The following is a 23,618-nucleotide window of genomic DNA, read 5'->3' as shown; positions in this document are numbered from 1 at the left end:
ATCTATAACCTCAAGCAAGAGGAGGGTGAAATAATGTGGGACTATATTACAAGAACCAAACAAGTATTTCCATATGAGATATAGTACTCTCGCAAAGACTAGATGACTTATCGCCCAATTTATGTGATCGATCAAGAGGCTTCATGACCATCTCTATAGGTTTAGACACTACATCTTCGATGAGTGCTATTGCAAGGTAATAGACCTAGAAGACAATCTCTAAGGCAAGGATATAGAAGTCATTCACCCAAACCAAGAAATAGGGGATGCATCATCCAAAGTCTCTCTTAATCGATTTATGATTGGTCAAGAGGCTTCATGAGCATCTCGATCAGTCTAGCTATAGTTTTTTTTTTTTGCAAATGTTATGGTTACAAAGTTGAAAGTGAAGAGTTATTAAAATCATGTCCGATTTTAATTTTTTACGGTTGCCTTGTTGGACAAAAAATGGTGTACAAGTTATAATTCAAGCACATTGCACATATGTGGCAACTAGAGAAATCATATAACTTGATCATAGTGTAAGCTCCACCTCCCTTTTGGTGGCCACAGTCTTGACTGAATGAGTGTGAGTGAATTAAGATACGTTTCTTGCCGCTCCTATGTGTAGGTGTCATGTGAGCCTATAGCCTCGATATAAGGAAGCCAATGAAGAACATGCTCTCTGTGGTTTCCTTCTTCTTGGTCAAGATATGGTGGGAAAAATGGGCTTTAATACTTTTATTTAGGAATCTTTGCTAAGTCTTTAGCAATTTAAAACCATATTTGTTGGTAGTGATGTGTGTGAACACACTAGGACCAGTCATGGCACTTTTTCCCTCTTTAGGAGGTTTTTCCCCCCGTTCTAATATACACCCACCTTGGGGTATACTTATCATCTTAGTATAGCACACATTCATTCTCCATCTATCATCTCATTATGTACTCCCTTGAGCTTCTCCACTGTGTGTGTGCGCATGCGCGCACGCATTCTTACAACCATATTTCCATTAGAGCATACGCTCTTCATCCATATCCGTTATGGTCCTATATGATGCAACATGTATTGGTAGCCAAAGTGTGTAGTACTTTTTATTGAGGTTTTTCATCCATCAGAGCATACACTCTTCATCCCTAGGAGAAGAAAGAAGACCTGTAATAAAGTGTGTAGTACTTTTTATTGAGGTTTTTCGGTCAGATTTTGCCTATGGGCACATTTTGGGAGTTGTTTGCATGGTTTTTGATTTTTTGCATACATATTCAGGGCCCAGACTTGCATTGTTCTTCATCGTCGAATTTAATCTACGAGCTACACTTTAGCGACATTGATCTCTACATCTTACGAGTAAAATCTCTACTCACTTTACTTTGGATTTCTTTCATACACCTTGCAGGTCTCCATTGTCAGTGGCCTTATTATCATCCACCGTGGTTGCATCAAAGAATCACTTAAAGCACTTGTAAGTTGCATGATTACTTTCTTGGGTATTATAAAAAATGGTAGACAGTGATGTATTTCGGATATTATCCACTGAGGATAAGCTTGACGAGATATCCGTTATGGTCCTATATGATGCAACATGTATTGGTAGCCAAAGTACTATAGAATGTTGTGGTACTGAGAAACATCCTGGTTCCTCTGATAAACATGATGCAAAAGGCACATCTGTAGACACAGACTCAGTTTCACATGGTGTATTACCACAGGATAGCATACCTCCTATGTGTAGAAATAAACACATAGTGGGATGGAAGAGATGCACAGGCACATGTGTTGCTTATCATTCCTCACATTCGGTCATGCAGGATTGCTAAACATGCTTGGGATGCACTTGCATCATTGTACTAGGTAAATAATGAAGCATGTTTTGCTTATCTAAACAAGCAACTAAAGTCAGAGCATATGAATGAGGGGAGACTCTATGGATAGTTTCCTTACAAAAATAAGGAGCAGTTGGCTAGTGTTGATGAATAATATCCTGATAGTTCATTGGTGCTTACTATCTTGAATGTGCTGTTGGAATCATATCAAAAGTTTTGCTTCTACCATCAGACTTGTGATGAAAGGCAATCCAATTGCCTTGAAGTTTGACGACTTGGCTTTTGTGCTCTTGCAAGAAGAGCAATCTAGGCAAAACAGATTTGTCATCCATACATGAGATTAGGCTTTTGTCACTAGCCAACAAAGAGGCAAAGGTAAATCCTTGTTGGAATATGTGGTGCCCCCATGTACCAATGTAGAAGAACCATGTGAATGGGTGGTATGATGAAGGAGATAAGGATAACGATTATGTGAAAGATGAGGATGATGATGTGGCATTTGGATGAGCCTTTCACAATGTAACCAAGGCCTATATTATGAGCATGATGATAATGAAGAAGGTGCTAAATGCACTTGCCTAGTACTCTGTTGTTATATCTTCTTAATCACTCTACTAAGTTAATTGTTTTCACTAATCATAGCTTATATTGAGTATGAGCCATCAAATGGATGCCATGATGATACTATGATGGATGATGTCAACAATGTTCATGTCAATGTATGATCAACCAGCAGGGGCTTAGACAACCGTGGAAAACATGTAGCCTATATGTATATCACAGCATGTAGATGTGTGAGGTCTATGTATGTGATACAACATGGATATGAGAGACCCATGTTATGTTTCCCATGATGATGAAATGCCACCTGTAAGCATTGATGATGTAGCTTATGTGGAATGATGACCATGTATGAATGTATGTGTATGCTTCCGCACTTATCCCCTGGTATGTATGGTCAACTTAGCAATATGTGGTGCCAACATGTATCAATGTAGAAGCACCATGTGAATGGGTGCTATGATGGAGGAGATAAGGATAATGGCTATGTAAAAGATGAGGATGATGATGTGGCATATGGATGAGCCACTCACAATGTAACCCAAGGCCTATATTATGAGTATGATGATAATGAAGAAGGCGCTTGTAGTTGATGAATACACTCGCCTAGTACTCTTTTGTTATCATCTTCTTAATCACTCTACTAAGTTAATTGCTTTCACTAACCATGGCTTATTTTGAGTATGAGCTACCATACATCTTTCTTGCTCACACACTTCCCATGATCCATGTATGTTTGCAATCCTTTCCTTAGGGTAGTTACAAGCCAAAATCAGAGTCATCGGGCAAGCCTGCAAACAAGGAAGGTGACAAGCCAAAGAAAAAGAGCAAATGCAACTATTGCAGGAAACTTAGTCACTACATTACTGAGTGCACGAAGCGGATGGAGAAGGAGAAAAAGAAAGAGCCAGGTATGGCTATAGCTGATGTGTCAACATCTAATGTAGAAAACAAAGAATCTGCAAACTATGCACATGATGATCGGGCTTTCATAGTGCAATGCAGTTTGACCCTTTGTATAAGAATGTATGCATGGCTATTACATATGTACATGTTTAGTATTTTGACAATGGTGCTAGTAAGCACATTACTGCTCATTGTAGTTTGCTGCATCACTTGAATTTTCTCCACAGAGAACATTGTTACATGTGCAAACAACTCCTTATGTCATGTAAAAGGAATTGGTAAAATTGTTCTCACTGCACAAATGGTGTAGCAATCATGCTCTTAGATGTATTATATGTACGAGGGATCAAGACAATCTTGTTATCTATATCTGCCATTACTAAGGCTAGCTTAGTGGTTCAATATGTGGATAACAGATGTATTATGATCGCAGTGATGGCAATACAATTGTTGCTTCTGGTACTTTGTCTCATGGCCTTTATAGGTATGAAAGACAAAAACATGTTGGATGTACAATTTCTGCTACAAAGACAATGGGTGATGCTAAGTTGTGGCATGCATGCATGCCACAGTATGTTGTATGTACAATTTCTGCCACAAAGACAATGGGTGATGCTAAGCTGTGGCATGCATGCTTTGGTCACTTGAATAGTTTGCTATGTTTGCATAAGCAAGACATGGTGTTTGAGCTACCACATCTTGAAGACCCTATCAAACATGTTTGTGGGGGTTGTATTCTTGGAAAAATGTAGCAAGCATCATTTTCCAAAGATGGTTTAACTAGATTTGTCCAAAAATTGTAGCTTATACACAGTGATGTATGTGGTCCTATGAGGACACCATCTATTGGGAGCTACCTCTATTTTCTTACATTCATTGATGATTATTCCAGACATACTTGGGTATATCCATTAAAACAAAAATTAAAGGTTTTTATGTGCTTTAAGCACTTTGTTGCTATGGTTAAAAATGGTTTAACTAGAGCTTATACACAGTGATGTATGTGGTCCTATGAGGACACCATCTATTGGGGGATACCTCTATTTTCTCACATTCATTGATGATTATTCCAAACATACCTAGGTATATCCATTGAAATAGAAATTAGAGGTTTTTATGTACTTTAAGCACTTTGTTGCTATGGTTAAAATGTTTATGCATGTAAGATCGGTACCAAGCATATTGATCGAGGGGGGACTATATGTCTAAGGAGTTTATGCATAAATGGCTAATCATGGGATAAAACACCAATGTACTATGCCCTATACACCTTAACAAAATGGTGTAGTTGAATGCAAAAAACAGGTCTCTCATGGAGATGGCATGTTTTATGGTCTCAATAGTCAAGAGTAACCTCATGGTTTATGGCTAGAAGCAGTCACGTGTGCAACATATGTTTTGAACAGGTGTTCTACAAAGGCTTTACATACAATTATACCTTTTAAAGCTTGGAATGGCAGGAAGCCCTTCATGGCTTGCTTATGCATTTTTGGTTGTGTTGCTTATATACTTGTGCTTGAGCAAATTCGCAGAGCAAGCTTAGTTAAATGTTTTTTTTTGGGTATAACTCGAAAAGTAAAGGTTACCATCTCTATCCTCTTGCTACCAAGTGGATTCTTGTGAGTAGAGATGTTATATTTGTGGCAGATGCAATTCACCCCTTGATTTCATGTAAACAGTAGCAAAATGTATGTTCGCAGGACATGTTCGACACTCTCCTTCCATTGTTCAATGCAAGACACATTGGTAGAGCATTTGGGTACTCAAAGGAATGCTGAAAATCAACCCACACAAGTTAAAAATCAGCATGTTTTTTAGCCCACAGATTAGCCTATTAATGAGGGAAATGTGGATGATGCAGTTGATGAGGAAAGAAAGAAATTGAGGAGTCAAAATGTATGCCAAAATGGCTGGTGCAAATACTACGTGACCACAAATTGGCCACTTCTTTGCTTAGCAAAACATGTACAGGTTCTCATCATGCATCTCATGTTGACACGTGCCATGCTCTTGTTGTGAGTTTATGTAATGAAGAGGAACATGTCTCCTTTGATGAAGTAAAGGAATCAGAATAATGGATGAGTGCTATGCAATCTGAATATGATGCTTTAATAAAAAAATGATACTTGGGAGTTGTATGATTTACCTCATGGCAAGAAGGCCATTGGCACAAAATGGGTTTACAAGTTTAAATGTAAAGCTGACGGTAGTATCGAGCCATACAAAGCAAGGCTTGTTGTTGCAAAGGGTTATGCACAAGAAAAAGGCATTGACTATGGTGAGACCTTTGCACACCCACATGTTATATGACTACCATGTGGAGTATCATTGCATTTGCAGTACATAAAGGTTGGAATGTACATCAATTGGACACTAAAGCTATTTTTTTGAATGGAGATTTGTATGAGGAGGTCTATGTATCTCAGCCTCGTGGTTTTGTTCAGAAAGGTTAGGAATCAAAAGTATACACATTGAAAAAAGCTTTGTATGGTCTTAAGTAGGCTCCCAAAGCATGATATGAGAAGATACATGCATTCTTGGTTGCACAAGGTTTTTGCAACAATTTTACTGACAGTACCCTCTACATTAAGAGGACTGAAGATGAATATTTGCTCATTATGTTATACGTTGATGACATGCTGCTCATAGGCCATGATGATCATATTTCAGCTTTTATAGTTGATTTACAGAGGTCTTTTGAAATGTTAGATCTTGGCCCATTGCACTATTATTTAGGTATTGAGTTTCGGCAGCATAATGATGGCATTGTTATGTTGCATACACAATACATAGAGGCATTGTTGAAGAGGTTCAATCTTGGAGACTGCAAACTTGTTGGTACACCATGGAACCTGGTTTGCGACTTAGTCTTAAAGCTATACACTTAGCATGAATAGGGATGCTATCTTAATCTCCTCTAGTCTTGTAAATCTTGTTTCAAGTTTCTATGGAAGAGTGTCCATGGTTTTTAGGATATGATGAATCTAATCCTTAAAGTCAATGACTCATATTCTAAAGTCTCATCTTCACTGTCCAAAAATTTGTTACATGATCGACAAATGTTGTGACAAATGATCGAGGTGGTCCGAGCTCATGTCTCAACCTCCTTTGCAAGAATCATTGGGCGAGTCTTTTGTGTTTTCAAGATTTACTTTTAAGGTATGTCACCCTTGTGAATGGAGATATGATCAATGTCTCAATCGTGTCGTACCAACTTTGCATCTTGCCTATCGAGGATCATGTGTTGTACGACCCTCACAAGGATCATGTTGTGTGACCCTCTTTGATGGAAGTCCATTACCATAAACAAGTAGTGTAAAATCAACCCAAAGGTCATGATGTTAACATCCTAAAGGATTCCCATGAGTTTTAATGCGTTCCCATACCAAGAGACTAGTGTCTACGAGTGGAATGCTTTACAAAGAGACTAGTGTCTATGAGTGGCGGGCTTCCCTAGTTTCCCAATAACTCTTGGTGATTATGTTGACTCCATATTTCTTTCCTTTGTACACAATGAGGATTACGACATTCATTTAGTTGCACTCAAAATAATGTCTATAGAGAGAAAGAACAACTTTGACCTACTACTAACGCTGATTCTAACCTGTAAGTTCTCACACTCCGACGTTAGTTTACTAAGACTTTCGAAATGATTTCCGTTTTTTTTTTTGAAATATAGAGTTGCGTGAAGGCAAGACGATCATGGCGACGACGCACGCAGGGCTGCAGAATGTGGGCGATGGGATCGTGTCCCTATACGTGTCCCACTCCAATCTCAAGCACCATTCAAGCCAGCTACGCTTCAGCCTCCATGTAAGTGAAGACACACATCGACATCGTTACAATGGATTTCTTTGAAGGTTTTGGGCTTAGTTCAGGGTTTTGGCGTGGCCAACCCTCCTTTGGGAAAACACCCTTACGCAGTTATTGTAAATCCATATGCATCATTTCATTATTTCTCTAGAAAAAATTAGAGCAAAACCCAATCTCCTTTCTCAAGATCCATGTGTCGGTGATGTTGGTTCACTTTCTTTTGCTTCTCCCTAGACATTCAAGGCTGCCTGCAGTTGTGAAAGGTTGTATCTGTGTCTTGGACGTACTCATTTGCGGCCAATATATCCTCCTTTGTACAAAGTATTGAAGCAAGAATGTACTGTTTCTCAAAGGCAAAACATTTGTTGTTATCATACTGATTGTGGCTAGATTTAGTTTCTTGGGGTGTATTATTTGTTGGGGGTGCACTAGATTGGGAATGATATGCCTTCCAATCGTTGTGCTTCCTTTGATAGGCCTTGTACTAATCTCAAAAGGTGTATCTGGTAAAATGAACCATCTTCTTGTATGGAAACTCCAACAAATGGTGGACACTTTTCCTAGGTTGATTTTTGATAAAAAAATATAGCACTTTAACATGTCTTAAATCATATAATTGCTTACCAGCTACTCTCCATGCAAAAACGCACATGAGAACTGCCATCTTCTCTGATCCAGGTATTATCGAGGTAGTATGTGTGAATGACTCCTAGTATGACCCTTGGGCCTCGACTACCCTTATATAGTGGCTAAAGGCTGGTCATCTACTAGGGTTGGTCGGTTGGGCAACTGTACACGACTAGATACAATGTATGTAACAGTTGTTCACACTAACTAGTCCTTGGGTGCCGTGGTGTCTAGTATTCGGCTATCTTCTCTGAACTAGATATTGGGTTTCTCTGAACTAGATATTGGGTTGCTGCTTGGAAGATGCACCTCAAAATAGTTCCTTTGAATGATTGTAGCATGATCCTTGACTGCCCTTATATAGTGGCTAAAGGCTGGTCAGCTACTAGGGTTGTTTGGTTGGCCAGTTTGGCAATGTCTAGATACAATGTATCTAAAAGGTGTTTGCACTGACTAGTTTTTGGGTGCCCTGGACACGTGTCCGGTATTCGGCTGCCCAAGATTCTTTCTACGAGCCCAACCCTGATGTCGCCTAGAAGGTGGCTGATGGTGATGTTAATATCCATATGGCACTCACAGATGTAATGCAAATGACATCCCCTCTTGCTAAACTTGGAGCATTGGGAACACATAAAGCACCCTTGATCCATGCTCCTTTATCGGTATTTGGGTTCTTTTGGTCTCGTCCAATGGTGGCTCTAGCATCTACTCCAAACACACGGGTTCGGTCACCAATAGAAACGCTAACCAAGTTATCACCACGGGAACCACCTCATCATTGATAGCCTTGTTCTCCTCCTCAGTGGACTTACAAAAACCCTTTTAAGCAACTTGTCTTCAAAGAATGTTACTAGTGTTGGCTCTGACCTGATTGCCACTTACGTAGGCACTTCCTCGAGATCTTCCAAGGGTCTACACTCCGTACTTGGCGAAACAGTCTCCTTTGCCACTTCTTCTCCTAAATTCTCCTGGGCAACCTTGAAAACTCTATTGTTGAGTTACAACCTCGAGTGAACTCTCCACTTCTACACCTTTGTCTTCGGGTTTGGTGGTTGTCAAAGTTGCATCTTGTGTTTGGATCTCTCTGTGACACGTTGCCAATTGGTTCTCCCAACTCTTCAAATCATTATCATTGTGCTTCCTCGCTTGCATAGAGGAGATGAAAGGCTTGTATAGCTGCTCCCAAAACACCAAATGTTCCATGGTTCACAACCTGAGGCAAACTTTCTCCATGAAGAAAAACACAAATTTGGCTTCTTGGAGAAGTAGCAAATTTGCATGTCTACCTAGGCTTTGACCTAATCTATATCTTGTGAGCAGTCGGCCAGCCCTAGAGGCAGTCCGCCAGCTCACTCATGCACTATATAAAGAGTTTCCCATTATTTACTCCTTTATCCACTTCCCTTGCACATAGTTCAACACTCAGTTTGCTGGCCATTGCCATTGTAAAGCTTTACTGCTATTATAAAAGGTGATCTTGTCCAACTCTCTCAATCTCCTTTGCACTCTCTCATATGTTTACTGTTTATGCTTCCGCCTGTGCTATCTCCTTCATGGTATTATATGCTTAGGTCCAGGCTGCTCCAAACTTTGCAAATCTGCCCACCTTTCCCTCCTTTTGCCGAGCGTTTTTCTCCACATCTCTCCTGGCTGCAGATCTGAGACAACAGTGGTTGCGTTTCCCCAACTGTGCTGCATTTTCAGGGCCAGCCAGCTGGCTGTTTGCTGCAGGCCAGTTTTGGTGGCTGCGTTTTCTCCTACAGAGGCAATCTGACCAGTTCACTTGGCTGCGTTTTCTTCTACAGAGGTAAAAGGTGGAGTTGTGGCTGTGTTTTCTACACCGGCATCTGTTTTTGGTGAGTTCTTTGCATTTGGTGTTGCTAGACAAGTGGCCCTACATTGTCCTCTTCCTCCACGAGTCCTTACCCTTCCGGTAGGAGGTTCCCGGTGGATCTTGGACTGTTTTGCTGCTGTCCCGCCTCTTTCTCTCTACGGTTTGAGAGGGGGCTGATTGTTCCTAGTGCCTCGCTTCGTTCGAAAGCACTTGAGAGAAGTGTTTGAGAGCTGAGATTTGTTCTTTGCTACTGTGGATATGGCTCCCCCCTACGAACAAAGATGACAAGTTGAAAGGACCGAACTACGCTCATTGGAAGCGTCATATGCGGGTCTAGTTCATCCACAAGGGTTTGTGGGACATTGTTCAGGGCACTGAAAGGAAGCCCAAGTGTCCTCAAAACTCTAGGAGGTGGACTCAGGATCAGGAGGATGAATTTGCTGGGGAATTACAAGACTGGGAGAATCGGGACTTGAAGGCGCATTCTGTGCTTGTGCGGACCATCACCGAGGTGGTCTCACCGGCAGTGCAAACTCTCACCAGTGCTCATGAGGTATGGTCAAAATTGGAGGATCTCTTTGCTTGAGATTCATTGATGAGGGCAGTTACCTTGCAGGGGCAGCTCTACGGCTTCTTATTTCCTAAAGGCAATTCAATGCAGTCTTTTCTCATGAAGGCCAAGGTTATCCATGACTAGTTATTGGCTATGGGTGCTGCTTTGTCCTCTTCTAAGCTGGCTGCTCTTATCCTCACCAAGCTTCCTCTGGACTATGATGTTATTTCTCGATCTTTGCAGTGCCAGGTCACATCCACTCAGTTGGATTTTGATGATCTTAGTTCCCTACTTTTGGAGGAGTCGTCCGTTCTCATCTCACAGGGTAAATTGAAGGTGTCAGTCAACAGTTCTGACCAAGCACTTTCCTCAGTTCAGAAGAAAGGTCGGAGTCGCTATTTCTCTTGTGGAAAAAAGGTAATCTGTCCAAAGATTGTTTATCCAAGAAGAAGGACAAGACCAAGGGCAAGGCTTCATCTCAGAGAAAAGGCAAAGACACGACACAGGATAGTGATACAAATTCTAGTACCACTTCTAGGGCTCCTAGGGCGCTTCCGGCTTAGGAGAACCCAGATAGTGTACTTCTCTAGTACACATGCAGTTTCCCTCCATGTGCTTCCAGCCAGAAGAGGCTTGTGGGCGGGAGAGGGGGCTGATTACAGCTCCACTTACTGGTGCATGGGGACCGTGATTCGGAGTTCCAAGCATTAGACATCTGGCAGGACTTGGTTATCTTTGGTACAGCACAGATTATGAACCAGATCTGTTCCAAGTTCATTGTTCGAGGCTTTTGGGACGTGATGTGTTCCGTCCATTGTTGGGGATTATGAGCGCGGTGTGTCCAGCAGCTCATCATCTATTCTTGGAGTTCACTACACACTTCTGTGGGAATTCGTGGCCAAGCAAAGTTCCTTGCTGTTCGTGGTGGCACCTTGTTTCGAGGAAACAAGTTGGCAGTGCTCTCTCCGAGGTGATTTCAGTATTCGCGGTGTTGGAGGGTCCATGGTTGCATCTTCATTGACTTATCTTCTTCCGACTCTTGCACACTATGAGCTGCAAAGGGGGTGTTAGAATTGTGCATCTCAGTGTTCTGGGGCTTTTACCACTTATCTGGCATTTTATTGTATTTCTCCTATTTATTTGTCGTGTGAGCAGTCGGCCAGCCGTAGAGGCAGTTGGCCAGCTCACTCATGCACTATATAAGGAGTTCCCCATTATTCACTCCTTTATCCACTTCCCTTGCGCATAGTTCAACACTCAGTTTTGCTGGCCATTGCCATTGTAAAGCTTTACTGCTGTTATAAAAGGTGATCTTGTCCAACTCTCTCAATCTCCTTTGCACTCTCTTGTATGTTTATTGTTTACGCTTGCGCTATCTCCTTCAGTGGCACCCGACTCACAGGATTGCCATTCCCTTGGGCTTTGTGGAACACCTCCAATCAACCTCCAGGGAATTCTTCCATGTCTTGTGTGCACTTTCCTGTGCCTTGGACCTGTGCACCTTCATTTGGGACTGAATCAGTGTTTAGCCTTGCTAAGCCTGATGCTCTGATACCAATGCTACATGCGGAAGCTCTAGGAGTCTTCTTCAGCCCTAAATACCATCTGGGAACATGCTGATGCAAAACACAAGCAGAAGATAGAGAAGAGAGAGAGCTGAGTATACAGTATATTCATATGGTACAAAAAGGTATACAATCTTCCAGCCCTTGGCTGCCTTCTTGAAAAGGTGTAAACCTACTCTATACCTATATCTATGATCCAGCCCAATGATGGATTGATTGAATGAAAACAATGAGCTCAATTGCCTTTTATAGGCTTGGAATAACTTGATGGACTGTTGGTTGGCCAGGTCCTGGACAAAAATCCACATATTGTGCTGCAGCCAACAGGTCCTACTCTCCCATATGCTGGCCGACAGCACCACCTTGTCCACGATCAGTCATTCTTTTGCCAAAAGTAGCAACACATGCTCAAAAATCTAGTTCTGATGTGTCTTTATCTTGTTGTCTCTTCAAGATTAGCCTGGGATTAGCCAGTGCATGTCCTGCACATGACATCCCCTTTTGTTAAACTTGATGACGGGATTCCAATTTGTGTTCTTGGATGACTATCATCATCCCATTCTCTATTCCCGGAGTCCCCCTGTCATCATTCCCTCTCTGGCAACCATTCACTGAACACCCGGCCTGGTCTTGAAATCCACTCTAACTCTGATGAAGATCTATGTATTTGTTCCATCCAGTCCCCTTTCCATTCATGCCCTGTCCCTGAACACAGTCTTTGGTCGTCTTTCCTGAGTATTGAGTCTAGCACTCTCACTCCACCCCTTGGAGGATCAACCTCCCGTGGAACCGTTGCCGGAAAGCCTTTCCTGGTGTGCCCCAAGTGGCACTCTACTCACAAGACTGCCATTCCCTTGGGCTTTGTGGAACACCTCCAACCAACCTCCTTGGAATTCTTCCATGTCTTGTGTTCCTCTCCTTGGGCCTCGTACTTGTGCACTTTCCTGGGCCTTGGACTTGTGCACCTTCATCTGGGACTGAATCAGTGTTTAGCCTTGCGGAGCCTGATGTTACATGCAGAAGCTGTGGTAGTCTTCTTTCAGCCCTAAACACCATCTGGGAACATGTTGATGCAAATGCAAGTAGAAGATAGAGAGAGATAGCTCAGTATTCAGTATATTCATATGGTACAAAAAGGTATACAATCTTGCAGCCCTTGGCTGCCTTCTTGAAAAGGTGTAAACCTAATCTATACCTATATCTATGACCCAGCCTAATGCTTGACTGAATGAATGAAAACGATGAGCTTAGTTGCCTTTTATAGGCTTGGAATAACCTAATGGACTGGCTGACTGCTGGTCGGCGAGGTCCTGGACAAAAATCCACATATTGTGCTGTAGCCGACAGGTCCTACTCTCATATGCTGGCCAACAGCACCACCTTGTCCACCATCAGTCATTCTTTTGCCAAAAGCAGCAACACATGCTCAAAAATCTGGTTCTGATGTGTCTTTATCTTGTTGCCTCTTCGAGATTAGCCTGGGATTAGCCAGTGCATGTCTTGCACATGACACCTATGCAACTACTAACGCTGAGGTTACTGTTTATGTGGCACTCACACCTGTGATGCACATGACAAGTTGTAATTGTACAACCAAGATAGAGTCTCTCTTTTTAAAAGAGCTCACACTTGCTCAACTTGATACGAACATGTTCTACCCTGAAGATCCACAAATCAATCCCCCAAGTGCTCACCATGTTGACATAAAAAAAAAACTACAATATTCTTTCCTAGATTTGAACAGTGTCACAAGGAATGCTTTGTTGTTTCATAGGTTTTGTGCCTAATAGGTTTCGTTTCATGTTTCAATGAGGTTGAAATGAAAGTCTCATTAATATCATGATCTACCTGCAACGTGATAGCACTATTGCTTGATTTTAGGTGTGGCAAGCTTGAGATGTAGGCTGAGAGCTATTGGAAGAACATACTGGGCATTGGGCAAGAGTTAAAAATTTAATTTCACCAATTTGGGTGAAACACACATTTTGTTGGGAACATTTCATCCCTTTCGGAATGTGCTGTAGCATTCTAGGAAACACGTTTTCATGTGGCTAACATAGCAATGTGTGAGTAGCAACACCAAAAATTTGTAATGCACATACCTCATTGAAAATCCCCTTTTTGAGTATATTATCTTCCCTTATTTGGATCTCATAGATGATATGTTCCAAGTTCAATCTTGGTGATATCCTTCACACCGTGCTGCTATCATTGATCAGATAATAATTTTCATGACAATAACTTCGTGAAGAACCTTGTTGATCTAGGCATAAGCACCTTGTCCTCTTTGCCAACTACAATGTCCCCCCAAAAACTTGCTCAGCTAAATAAGCCCCGTGCGGGCATAATCCTATAGTTGCCTAACAGTCTCTTTACGTTCCTTAGCCCTCAGCTGTATGGGATCCTTTACATCTGATATGTGCCAAGGATGAGCTCTATCATTTCATCCAAACCCCTCTTAGAGAGCAATCCCCGTTCTCTTCCTACAACGGAATTATTTTCTCTCTACAACTCACTCTTTGGAAAGCACCCCTTTGTATGTAATATTGTATTCTAGTTAGAGTTTTTTAATGATTGTTAACCTGTGCATAGATGAGAAAAGGATTTTCTGTCAACGCTTGCTGAAACAGACTTCAATAGAAGCTGTGAAGGAGAGACTTAGCATGAACTCTGGCACTGCTGTTGGAGGGATGCTACTCCAACTTTTTGATGAAAGTGATCACAAAGTTTGTGATATGGTGGATGACTCAAGACCTTTAGGATTCTATTCTCCTATGGACGGGTAAAATTTTCCTTGTCCAGGCTATGCAAATGTGCTAGTGTTGATGAGACAAGTTCTAAGTAGCAGTATTGACAAGGCTACACTTTGCTTAAGTATGATACTACTTACCTTGGTAAAAGTGGGATGTTTTTAGGTACCGAATTCACATAGTGGATCTTGACCCTGGTTCATTTACAGCGAATGGGTGGTTAGAAGATACCTCTCTTGTGGAGAAGTACACTATAACTGATGAGAACTACGATAAGCGAGACGGTTAGCATTCTCTCACTTTGCTTTTCTGTTTAAAAAAGGGTGAGATCTCTGCTGCATTCGATTTGTGAAGCTGAACCATAGAACTCAGCATAGTAATTGGGTTTATTCTGGGTATTTACCAATGAGAATGTAGTGGGCTAAGGTGGTGGTTACTATTATAGTAATTGATAAGCTGTTTTGTATAGTGTTGCCAACAGTCTGAATTTGAATTGTGTGGTTAAGCTAGCAGTTTTTCTTGATTTTGAAATGGCACAATGAATCATATACAAGCCATGTTGTTTATGCTTTACCAGACACATTCAGAAAGTTCAAAGAAAAGAAGATTGCGGAAGACTCATCTTGGACTCATCACAAGGTTGGTCATTGGGTTTTTGGGAGCTTAGATTAGGAAATTTCTGGCTATTCTTATTGCCATCCTTGAACATTATCGTCAATGATCAATTTTTTCAAGAAATATTCATTGTATAAATTAACCTAAAATTCAATTGTGACTGCTCCTGTACGTTCACCTATTCACACCAAAAGAACCAATGTGCTGACATCTTCTCAATAGAGCTTGTGTGACCACAAAAATTTACTCTCTAAGACCAGGTGAGAGAAATAAGGCTTTTCCTAGGTCATGCGAGAGTCTTGAGATGGAGTCCACACTGCCTTCCTGCCAATCCTCAGTGGCCTATGTTGAGGAGTTCAATGTGGAACTCCCCCAGCCGAACAATCACCCACTACGCTCAGCTGGGAGAAACACATTTGGGTTGACTACCTTGGATAGGAGGTAGCTGCTCACAGAAATGCAAAACTCCCTTGGTTGCCCACGTGGCGTATGGCTGGTGTAGCTGTACCTGGGAAGGATTTTACCACAGCAATGGATCTGGCTTTCAGTAAGGTGGTGCTTCTTGAGCATAAGTGCATCAAGTTTCAACCTCGCCTCCCACCAATGCTATTTGGGCTCCTCCTGAATAACCATTTTGTGGCTGCACCTCCCTCCAATCCATGCACATTTTTATGCTACCTCATCAGCTCTAGATCCAGGACATGCTCTGTCGCCATCGAGCTACCTTTCGACATGGGTCCATGGGATCCACTGTATGGGTGTCCTCCTCCTAGGTCTAGATGAAGCTGGTGATGGTTGAGTGGTGAGGGAGGGGTCGGTGGCTGGGGCCGAAGCTCTCTCAAGAAAGTGTCCCCATGTTTGTGGAGCTCGAGCAAAAAGATCCCTAGGCAATGCTGGTCCGGGAAGTCAATGATCTTGGAGAGTGGGCCAAACCCCTCATGGAAGCAACAGTGAAACATCCCGCGCATAGTAGTTTGGGGATTGTTTGAAACGGGTTTCCTAAAAGTTTCAAGCGTGTTTCAAACGGGTTTTGTAAAATCAGCCCAAAGTTTCCTACTTGTAGGTTTTTACATGTACAAAATTTCAAAATATATACTGTATAAAATATGTAAAAATAACACTGAATGCATAGAATACATGGAAACATCAATTTCAAGCCTACATGTAAGTTGTAACAATTTACAAAGTACATACTGATCACTGACATAGCACTTTGCAAGTGGCATGAGGTTTGAACAATGAAAACTTTCATTACAAACAAGTTAACAACTTGTTACTTACTACTTAAAAACTTGCAACTTGCAAGACTGAAGTCTGAACGGGGTAGACTGCAGTCTTTGAATCACAAATAACAAAAACCATATAATCTTCTATCATGAATGATCATGATTCATAGACCATGGTCCATGATCCATGATCCAATCATCCATTATTCCATGCCACAAAAAAAAACCATACATGACACTACATAGGTTAAAAGTTTGAAGTGTTTATGTCACATGAATCATGATGAATCAATAGTCATGGCCCAATGCCAATAAACAATACAAAATAAATCATGATAAGCCACATGGCTCAGGCTCTTAGTCTAGCTAGTAGCTAGTCCTGCAAGTCCTCAATCTCCTTGCCCTCATCATCGTCAGACTCAGACTCAATGTGAGAATCGGAATCGGATGTGGAGGAAGCCTCAGTTGAGCTACTTTTTCCAATAAAAAATTTCTTTCCACGCGGGTTGGGTTGATTTAATTTTTTTAATTTTTAAAATTTTTTTGGCCTCTTGCTTTGCGTGCATCTGTAGACTGGCTTTGATACTCCCTTTTTGCAAGGCCTTGCCATGGGGATGGGAGTCCTTTGTGTCTGTGGTGCAAAGCTACCTTCTGTAACGTTATGTTTCTTGGATACACTTGTACTACTTGTAAGTGAGACATCCACATCTTCCGCCTCCTCATCTCCATTACTCTCCTTTTTTGCCAGTAACTTCATTTGGCCTAATAATTTGGCTCTCTTTCACTTTTGTAATGATGCCTTGATAGCATCCGGCACAACTTGACAAGGGCCAACCCCCTTCCCCGCTAAACCTACGAAATGGGCCTTCACCCTGTCTATACTGCCACCAGACTGCAACCCATAGAATTTGCACTTCCATTTGGAAACACCTCCACCCTTGTAGGAGGACGATTCGATCACATGGGTCCACATAGCATCTCTTGCGCGAGGCATTTTGTTGAAGGAGTGTGCCTGCAGAGAAACCCCCAATTCTCAAACCTATGCATTTATACTTCAATCGGCAAAAATCAGACATGTAATGGATTACATACTTGCTTAAGACCCCTGGGCAGAGTCTAAGCAGATGTTGGAGGCTTAATGGGGTCTCTGTGAAGAAAACCCCCAATTTTCAGCATCTCCATCTTGCCCCAAATTGGCCCAAATTAGCAAGCTTCAAGCCTTAGGTATTGAGCAAATTTGATAAAAAACACACCTGGCTGCAAGCACGCGACCCGAGGGAAGAGTGGGGGATTCGTAAAGAAATGTGCAAGTTAGGGATGGCACAGAGCTCGATGTTGACGTTGAGGGAGAATGGCGTACCAAAACAGAGAAATGTCTTTATCAAAATAGTCGCAATTTTCAAACGTTGGATTTGGGAAAAAAAAAACCAAGTAAAAAAAAAATTGCATGAAAGAAACACGTTTCCTACAAGGAAACGTTTCCACGTTTTCTATCTTGAAGGAAACGTGTTTGCAGGCAAGTTGCAACTATGCTCCCATGGATCTCATAGTATACTGGGCATCGACATGTGTAATGCTCCTTAGTATCAACCTCTGTGTGGCATAATCAGCGGATCCTCTCCTTCCTGGGTCTCCATATGAGCTCCCCGGCTCTGAAGATGCGCTTAGCTCTTCCTGTAACCACTTTGAGGCGGTGGGATGAAACCTGTATTTGGAGAATTGCAATTTGCATGGCATGGGACATGTGAACACTCAAGTAGCTTGGTTGCTGGATGAATCCATCCTTAGTGAGGGTGAGGAAATGATCTCTGTAGAGGTTCATCTTTGGTGGGAGCTCCGAAGGTGTGATCCATGTGCAGTGGGTGTAGTAGTTGAGAAGATCTAATCAGATAATCTAGTTGGTGTCCTCATGAGAGAGCTGGAGAAAAGGGGAGTCCAAATATACTAAAAGGGTGGGAGGCGGTCCATGCGGAGCCCATATCGTGAGAACTAAGTGGAAACTTAGGCATACCATACGCTAGGGTGACCCTTAACCTCAAGTGGTAGCTGTCTCGAGGACTCTAGGGCAAGCCTCGGGTACCTGTGGGGATCCATGTGACTGATGTGATGGAGGTATGTGACTATCTAGAAGAGTGCATTGAGTGTCCACTACCATCGGGGCTGGAGCTATAACATGCAACGGAAGTATTCGTAATTAAGGAACCTATCACACAAGTCTCACACCGCCTTCTGTATTCTGAGTTTTGCGGGTTTAGTAATCCACTTTTAGGACTTCAAACTTTAAGAGTTTTAGAGAGAGAGAGAGAGAGAGAGACTATACACCGTATGGGGTCCCGAATTACCCACTGAAGGCCCCCCTATCCCGTTACCGGAATAGTATTTGCTTTATTACTTTGGACTGACGATAAGCCAAACGCAAGATCTCGGAGGACCAAGAGTCGGCTGAACTGTACATGGCTGTAGAAGCACCAATGATGACCGATCTCAAGCCTATGCACTCTTCCCAATGGATGTAGGAAGGCTGCAAATCTGAGGCTGAGAGAAGGGGCTGATTGGGACTGTTCTAGGCTGTGTATATATGCTGAAAATGAATGAATGCGTTTTACCTTCACCGATAGGGCTGTAGCAAAACGATGATATGTGTGTATGCTGAAAACTGTATGTGTGCTGAAAACGCAAGGTACTGAAGTGCTTCTATTGGTTGAATGCTGTAGATGCTGCGTTTGATGATGGATGGCTGAATGCTTCATGTGTTGATTCTCCTTGTGCTGAAGGGAAACGCTTGACTCCAAGTAATGATGATATGGAATGAGTGATGCAATGCTAAGCTATTTATATGAGCTTTTGATGCTGGTCGGTTGGCTACAGAGCTGTCCGACAATGCTAAGCTATTTATATGAGCTTTTGATGCTGGTCGGTTGGCTACAGAGCTGTCCGACTGCATCATTATTGCTACACGACTAGAATAATGTGGTAAATGCTATAAAATGGTAATTAAATACTAATAAATATGGAAAAAATATTGAAATAATGCTGAATAATATTCTAATGCTTCTACCATGGTCTATGTGGTCTTATGTGCCTATGGGATGGATGATATGCAAAATGCAACCATGAGCTGATGCAAACCCTAAGGCTTCTATGACTTCTATATGTATGAATGATTCTCTCCAAGTGGGTTAAGGGACTTTGACTGACTGATTGACTGTCTAAGGCTGAGGAATGACCTATGTAGCTTGTGCCTGACATATCCTGAACTGAGGATTACAATGGGGTCACGACGTATGACAATTATTATCCTAAAGGGTACTAATACTGTACAATGTTGCACTGATGATGATGAGCCATCTTGTCACCATGCACTATAGTGCAGAGTGCATGTGACGAGAGCAAACTCTGCGTGGATACTTTGGTGTGGGACTAATGCTTTGCTGTGGATCATACAAGAGAGCATTGCCTTTGAGAAAAGTCGCAGCTTTTCTCACTTTAGAAGACTCCGTGTAATTGCCACCAGAAAAAGCAGCATCAAACTGCTGTAAAAAGGTAAGTGCCTTAAGCTTATCTTTGGCCCCACTGAATGTGTCAAATTTCACAGCAGCTCCCCCTTCCTTATAATCCTTCGCCTTACCCATAGGCGTTAGATTGTCGTAAGGAAGTGGCTTCACAAGATTGCTACCCCCAGCATTCATGCCCATCATAGGGTCAACATTACCAATTCCCACACCTGGCATGCCATACATTCTAGCCATGTTTCCAAACATTCCATTATGCATACCGGGCTGCATGTCCCCATACATATTTCCTTGCATTCCAGGTTGCATGCCCCCAAACATGTTTCCTTGCATTCCGGACTGCATACCACCTTACATATTCCCTTGCATACTAGGCTGAAAATTAGCTCCAAAAGTCCCTGGAATATCCATGCCTCTGTGAGGGTAACCCCCAGTCATGGATTGGAACACAGAGCCACCACCAAAATAACCTGGATGCATAGATTGCTGAGGAATAGATGGCTGTCCGAAAAAGGAACTCTGTGAGTTAGCACCAAAAGCATGTTGCATGTTCGGAAACTGTCCAAAAGATGGATCCTGTGGGAAGGCACCACTATTGCCCTGAGGTGGGTTCTTAGAACGCACTTTCTTCTTCTTCTTTTCAGGCTCAGAGCGGGATCTCATAAATTCAGCAAACTTCTCACTTTGTGTGAGCTGCATAAACACATCCATTACACCGGCCAAACGATTTTTAAACTGAGCATCATCTTCTTCTTTACTAGGCATATCTTCTGGCTGTGTTACATCCTCATATTGTTCATCATCTGCAGCCTGTTCTCTTGCAAGAATATCCTCAGATTCATTTCTCTCGAGAGGTCTCTTGCTCTTCCTCTTCATTATAAAAATATTCATCTTTTGTGTCTGACATGTTGCTGAATTTTTCAGTAATGACTTTCCTCGAGTCAACCACGAGCTCACCCCCTTAAGAAAGTTGATGATGGGTCCCGGCAACGAAACTTGGCCTTCGGTAGAAACTAAAGTGCGGTAGACTAGCAGTCACCCTTCCAATTGTAGTCCAATAAATAATAAAATTAACTGGAGCTAGAATGCCCCAAAACTGAAATGAAATCGACACCTGTTGGCTGTCATGGCCCTGTGAAAATGGAACAGTACAAGTGTGGGCATGGTGGTTGCAGAGTCAGAATATTTTATGATTCACATGGGGGGTGCCCGGACAGAGTTTAAGATGTGTGGACATCCCTAGGTGTGAAGGGGGGAACTAGAAACATTAAGCTTTAATGTTTATTAAAGTTTGCCCCTAGGCCTTAGTGGCCCTAGGAACTTATTAAAGTTTGGGGCCCTAGGGATTAATTTGGGGGAGAGTCACTCCACTTTTGGAGTAAGTGTATCTCTCTCTTCTCTCTCTCTCTCTCTAGCTTTTGGAAAGGAGGGAATCGTGGAGTTCTTGAAGCGCATGTACACAAGCGTGGAGAAGTGGAAGGAGAAGGGCGACTGCTGAAGACTCTTTGTTGCAGTTTTCCCTGTGCAAACCAGCCGTACAGCCTGTACGGACAGGCTGCAGGCACTTCCTTGGTCCACGCTACACACAGGCGGCTGTTAAATTCTGCTGGATTCTCTGCGCACAGGTCTGATCAGGCTGTACCAGCAGGTACAACAGCAGTACAGTACTGTACGGCTGCCGTACAGTGTACGGGCAGTCAGGTACAACAAGTGCAGTTGCTGCAGGGGTGTAGACAGGTGCTGGACAGGCCTGGTTACTCAGATTCAGGCGACCAGAATCAGGACAGCCGACTGTTTGTGCAAGTACAACTCCTGGCACGTATCCCGAGGTGGTACAGACGGGTACAATGCTGATTTTCAGATCTGTATTTTCAAGGACAGCATAAGAGTGAACATCAGGAGGAAGATACAGGCAAGTACAAGCACATGTGTGAAGCAGGGTTGTGGATACAAGTGCCTGCAAGTACAAATTGGTGCTGTTGCTTTCTCCAGTACTGTTTCACGAGCTGAACTTGGTAAGCCTTGTTTCTGTTCATCTATCTCTCTTTCTACTGCTTGATGTCTGTTGCAGATATGTGTTATCTGGCCCCTTGTGAGAGGAGGGGTATGGCAGATTGACAAGGGTTGAGACAGAGTTTGGACAGCACATGTATGTTTGAGTTGAGATGATGTATCACGCACTTGAGTTATGCCAGATGTATGCCCATGGCTGGCCTGCTTAGCGATCTTGGCTGATCAGAGGGAGGCACAGTGTGTTATTGTGGAACACAGATCTGTGTGCATAGATCCTCTGTGCTGAGAAGGATTTGTGGGCCGTCAGATTGGACTTACAGGTGTAAACTCTTGGCTGATCTTTGTGTTGTACTCAGCCATTCATATTATTTTAATTGAATAAAGAAATACCGCAAGGGGCGCCAAGCTTTGGGGCCAACAGGTGTCGCTGTGTTTTCAGATTTGGGCACTCTAGCTCCAATCTGTGTTCTTTTCACATCTAGACTACAAGTGGACGGGTGATTGCTTCTACCGCACTCTGGTTTTCTATCAGAGGCCGGTTTCAAGGTTCCGTTGCCGGGACAAATCATCAACTTTCTGAAGGGGGTGAGCTCGTGGTTGCTTTGAAGAAAGCCATTGCTGAAAATTCAACAAACATGTCTGATACAGAGGAAGAGTACTTCTATCATGAAGAAGAAGAGCAAGAGACTTCTCCTGAAAGAGATGTATCTGAGGATATTTTTGCAGGAGAACAGGCTGCAGACGTTGAGCCTTATGAGGATGTAACACAGCCAAAAGATGTGCATGGTAAAGAGGATGATGATGCTCGGTTCAAAGATCGCTTGGCTAGTGTTATGGATACTTTTATGCAGCTCACACAAAGCGAGCGATTTGCTGAATTTTTGAGATCTCGTACAGAGCCCCAGAAAAAGAAGAAGAAGGTTCGTTCGAAGAATCTCCCACAGGGTCATAGTGGTGCCATCCCACAGGAACCATCTTTTGGCCAGTTTTCGAATATGCAGCATGCTTATGGTGCAAACTCTCAGAGTTCCTTCTATGGACAGCCACCTATTCCTCAACAGAATATGCATCCAGGTTATTTTGGTGGTGGCTCGGTGTTCCAATCCATGACTGGGGGTTATCCTCAGGGAGGCATGGGTATGTATGGGCCTTTTGGAGCCAATTTTCAGCCTGGCATGCAAGGGAATATGTATGGTGGTATGCAGTCCGGTATGGCTGGAAATATGTTTGCAGGCATGCAACTTGGGATGCAAGGCAATATGTTTGGTGGCATGCAGCCAGGTATGCATAATGGAATGTATGGAAACATGGCTGGAATGTATGGTATGCCTGGCATGGGAATGGGAAATGTTGACCCAATGATGGGTATGAATGTTGGGGGCAGCAATCTTACGAAAACACTTCCATATGATAATCTAACGCCTATGGGAAAGGCGAAGGATTACAAGGAAGGGGGAGCTGCAGTGAAGTTTGACACTTTCAGTGGAGCCAAGGATAAACTTAAAGCACTTACCTTTTTACAGCAGTTTGATGCTGCTTTTTCTGGTGGGAATTACACAGAGTCCTCTAAGGTGAGGAAAGCTGCCACTTTTCTCAAGGGCAATGCTTTGCAGTGGTGGTCTACTCTTCTTTTGCAGGGCATAGCACCCACCACATGGGTCCAATTCAAACAGGTTTTCTCTTCCGTATGGCTCACATCTACATTTGAGGTGGATGTTATGACCGCATGGCACAAGCTGGATGCTTCAAAGTGTGATAGTTTGGAGGATTATAACAAGAAGTTTTGGGAAGCTCTACTCCCAGTGACTTCTTATCGTGCCGTGCCATTATCTGAGCAGGTAGA

At 42.6% G+C, this 23,618-nt stretch overlaps 1 protein-coding gene across 3 annotated transcripts in view; it reads left to right on the top strand.

Annotated features, from left to right (window-relative positions):
- The first annotated feature begins 6,758 nt into the window (after positions 1 to 6,758).
- Positions 6,759 to 23,618, top strand: part of EMB2804 (tubulin folding cofactor B) — a 39,436-nt gene continuing 22,576 nt past the window's right edge. Inside the window, exons 1-5 of one of the 3 annotated variants that reach the window (XM_086785108.1) lie at positions 6,759 to 6,873; positions 6,947 to 7,080; positions 14,290 to 14,441; positions 14,575 to 14,693; positions 14,987 to 15,048. In XM_086785108.1, coding sequence (XP_086641234.1) covers positions 6,970 to 7,080; positions 14,290 to 14,441; positions 14,575 to 14,693; positions 14,987 to 15,048 — 444 coding nt within the window. In that variant the 5' untranslated portion in view covers positions 6,759 to 6,873; positions 6,947 to 6,969. The other 2 variants (XM_086785101.1, XM_086785116.1) reach the window with 2 other exon arrangements.

The sequence above is a fragment of the Cibotium barometz genome, chromosome 4 (genome assembly GCF_041138505.1).
Source record: "Cibotium barometz isolate CiBa-2024 chromosome 4, ASM4113850v1, whole genome shotgun sequence".
NCBI lineage: Eukaryota > Viridiplantae > Streptophyta > Polypodiopsida > Cyatheales > Cibotiaceae > Cibotium > Cibotium barometz.
Note: the sequence above shows the minus strand (reverse complement) of the source record. Positions and strands in the feature narration are given on the sequence as shown.